Source organism: Opisthocomus hoazin, chromosome Z (assembly GCF_030867145.1).
Source record: "Opisthocomus hoazin isolate bOpiHoa1 chromosome Z, bOpiHoa1.hap1, whole genome shotgun sequence".
Lineage (NCBI taxonomy): Eukaryota > Metazoa > Chordata > Aves > Opisthocomiformes > Opisthocomidae > Opisthocomus > Opisthocomus hoazin.
In genome coordinates, this window is record NC_134454.1 from 78,790,215 (window position 1) to 78,792,592 (window position 2,378).

Here is a 2,378-nt window from a genome sequence, read left to right on the forward strand (position 1 = left end):
GCACAGGACACATGGGCAGCCCCCGTCCGGGCTCTGCCCCCAGCCTGCCTTTACCTTCCTGGCAGCAGCGGCGCAGGGGCCGAGCAGGGCCAGGGCGAGCAGGAGGCAGCAGCCGAGGCTCCCCATGGTGGCAGCGGCAGTGGTGGTGGCTGTGCACGGCGCCCGCTCGGCCCCTCTTATAGCAGCGGGGGCTGCGGCCGGGCAGCGGCCACCCATGCCGGGCCTCCTGCCAAGGGCCAGCCCAGTGGCAGACGGACCACCGGCCAGCACGCCGGACTCGGTGGGGTCCTGCTCCCCGGCAAGGCAGGGGTCCCGTGAGGGAGCGTAGCGGGGCGGTGGGGGCTGCGACACTGGACCTCAGGATGTGGGGGATCACGGCAGGGGACAAGCACGGGGCTGTGGGGACAGTGACAGGGGAGGCTGTGGGGTGCAATGGGGGGACAGGGGAATATGGGCACTGAGCCACGACAGGACAGGAGTCAGGTGGGTGTCTGCAGCAACGCTTTATTGGGAGAATCAGGCGGTGGGGCAGGAGCTGGGGGCCGCAGAGCCGGTGCTGTCACCATCCCAGGAGCGCCCACACTGCCACAGGCACTTCTTCTGCGGCGGCACGCGGGTGAAGACGTTGGTGCCGACCCTGCAGGGACACAGAGGGGGAGAATAAGGGTGGGAGATGCACCCTTGCAAGGGGCAAATGCACCTTCCAGTGCTGACCGCCCACCCAGCCGCATCCCACCCCCCAGCAGCGTTTTCACCTTGGCGGGACCCCCGGGGAGGCCGTGCCCAAGTACCCCATCCTCAGCCCGCCAACACTGGCAGCAGCTCTGCCAGGTACTGAGCACCGCGGGCTGGGAGACCCCTGAACCCCCGGGCATGCGCAGGGGATGCAAGCAGGGCAGGATCAGGGCTCTCACACGGTGGCTTTCCAGTCATTCTGGATGCTGTTTGCGTGTGTCCGCCAGAGCCACATGGTCTTCAGAACCTCCTTTCCGTCCTTGTCCACGAAGCACTGGCCCGTGAAGACGCTGATGGTGGCTGTGGGTACAGGGTGGGAGGTGGAGGAGAGCATGGCCGAGGTGTCAGAGCAGTGCTGAGCTGTGGCCCTGCAGCCTGCCCCAGTGCAGGGGACAGTAGACCCAGGCTGTCCCTGCCCTCTGGGGACAGCAGTGATGGGGAAAGCAGGCAGGAGGCGTCAGAGGGCTGGGGGTCTCCTGTGGAGCCTCAGCGCCCGATGCCCAGCACATCGTCTGCACCCTGGGACTGGGAGGTGGCACCAGCCAAGGAGGTGCAGGGTGAAGGATGTCGGGGAGCATCAGGGATACCACAGGGGAAGGTAGGGGCTCATCAAGGACATCAGTGGGAGGGCAGGGGAGTATCAGGGAACGACATGGGAAGCAGTGGACCATTGGGGACCTCACAGGGAGGGCACGGGTGCATTAGGGACACCGCAGGCAGGGCAAGGGCACTCTGTGGGCACAAGAGGGAGGGCAAAGCAAGTCTGGAGAGGGTAGAGGGAGGGTAGGGGAGCTCAGGGGACATCTCAATGGAGGGCAAGGGACCTCTGCTGACACCACAGGGATGACAAGAGAGAATGGGGGCCATGAAGGAGAAAGCAAGGGACCACTGGGGACGTCTCCACAGAGGGCAGGCGAGCTCTGAGGACATATCCGTGGAGGACAGGGGAACTCTGGGAACACCACAGGGAAGCTGGGAAAGGAGAAGCACCTGTGTCCTTCCAGTGGACAGTGAAGCCAAAGGTGGGCTGGCTCCTCTCCTCAGTGATGCGCTGGGACCCCAGCAGCGGTGACGGCGGGACCTCGAGCATGTTGCCACTCACGGCTGTTTTGTACGTGCCTCTGAAGTCGCCGTTTTCATTCACAGCCCCGATGGTCATGTGGGAGCCCAGGTCATTTGTCCAGTCCCCAGTCAGCACGCACTGGAGCAGAGGGGACTGAGCGTTGGTGCCATAGCACAGCCCAGGCACAGGCAGGGTGGCAGGAGTGGGCACCCCCAAGAGAGACACAGCCATCCTGCCCACCCTGCCCCGTGCATCCCAGCCCTGACCTTACCTTGCTTGCAGACAGGCTGGGAGCCACCAGCGCCAGGCTGAGCACCAGCAGGAAGGGAGTCCCTTGCACCATTGCTGCAGCGGGCAGACAGCTGGCGTACCCGGGCTGTGCTCCTCGCAGGGCTCTGCCGATGCGCCCGCTCTCTCGCCTTTTTATTGCTGCCAGGGCTGCAGGTGGCAACTCTGGCCAGGACGTTGTGCAATCTGGGTGTTTCCAAATTTGCCATTCCGAGCCACACAAGAGGGGGGTGTCAGGCAGATATTCCCACAAGCAACCACTGAAACCATCCGTCCTTGCTCCCTCTTGCCT

General features: G+C 64.7%; 1 protein-coding gene across 1 annotated transcript; it reads right to left on the reverse strand.

Moving 5' to 3' along the window:
• Window positions 1-516: 516 nt before the first annotated feature.
• On the reverse strand, window positions 517-2,141 carry LOC104334249 (avidin). Its single transcript, XM_075446857.1, has 4 exons — window positions 2,070-2,141; window positions 1,726-1,936; window positions 915-1,035; window positions 517-637 (listed from the first exon to the last, which is right to left on the reverse strand). Exons 1-4 carry the CDS (start codon window positions 2,139-2,141, stop codon window positions 517-519), a joined length of 525 nt encoding a protein of 174 aa, XP_075302972.1.
• Between the last annotated feature and the right edge of the window lie 237 nt (window positions 2,142-2,378).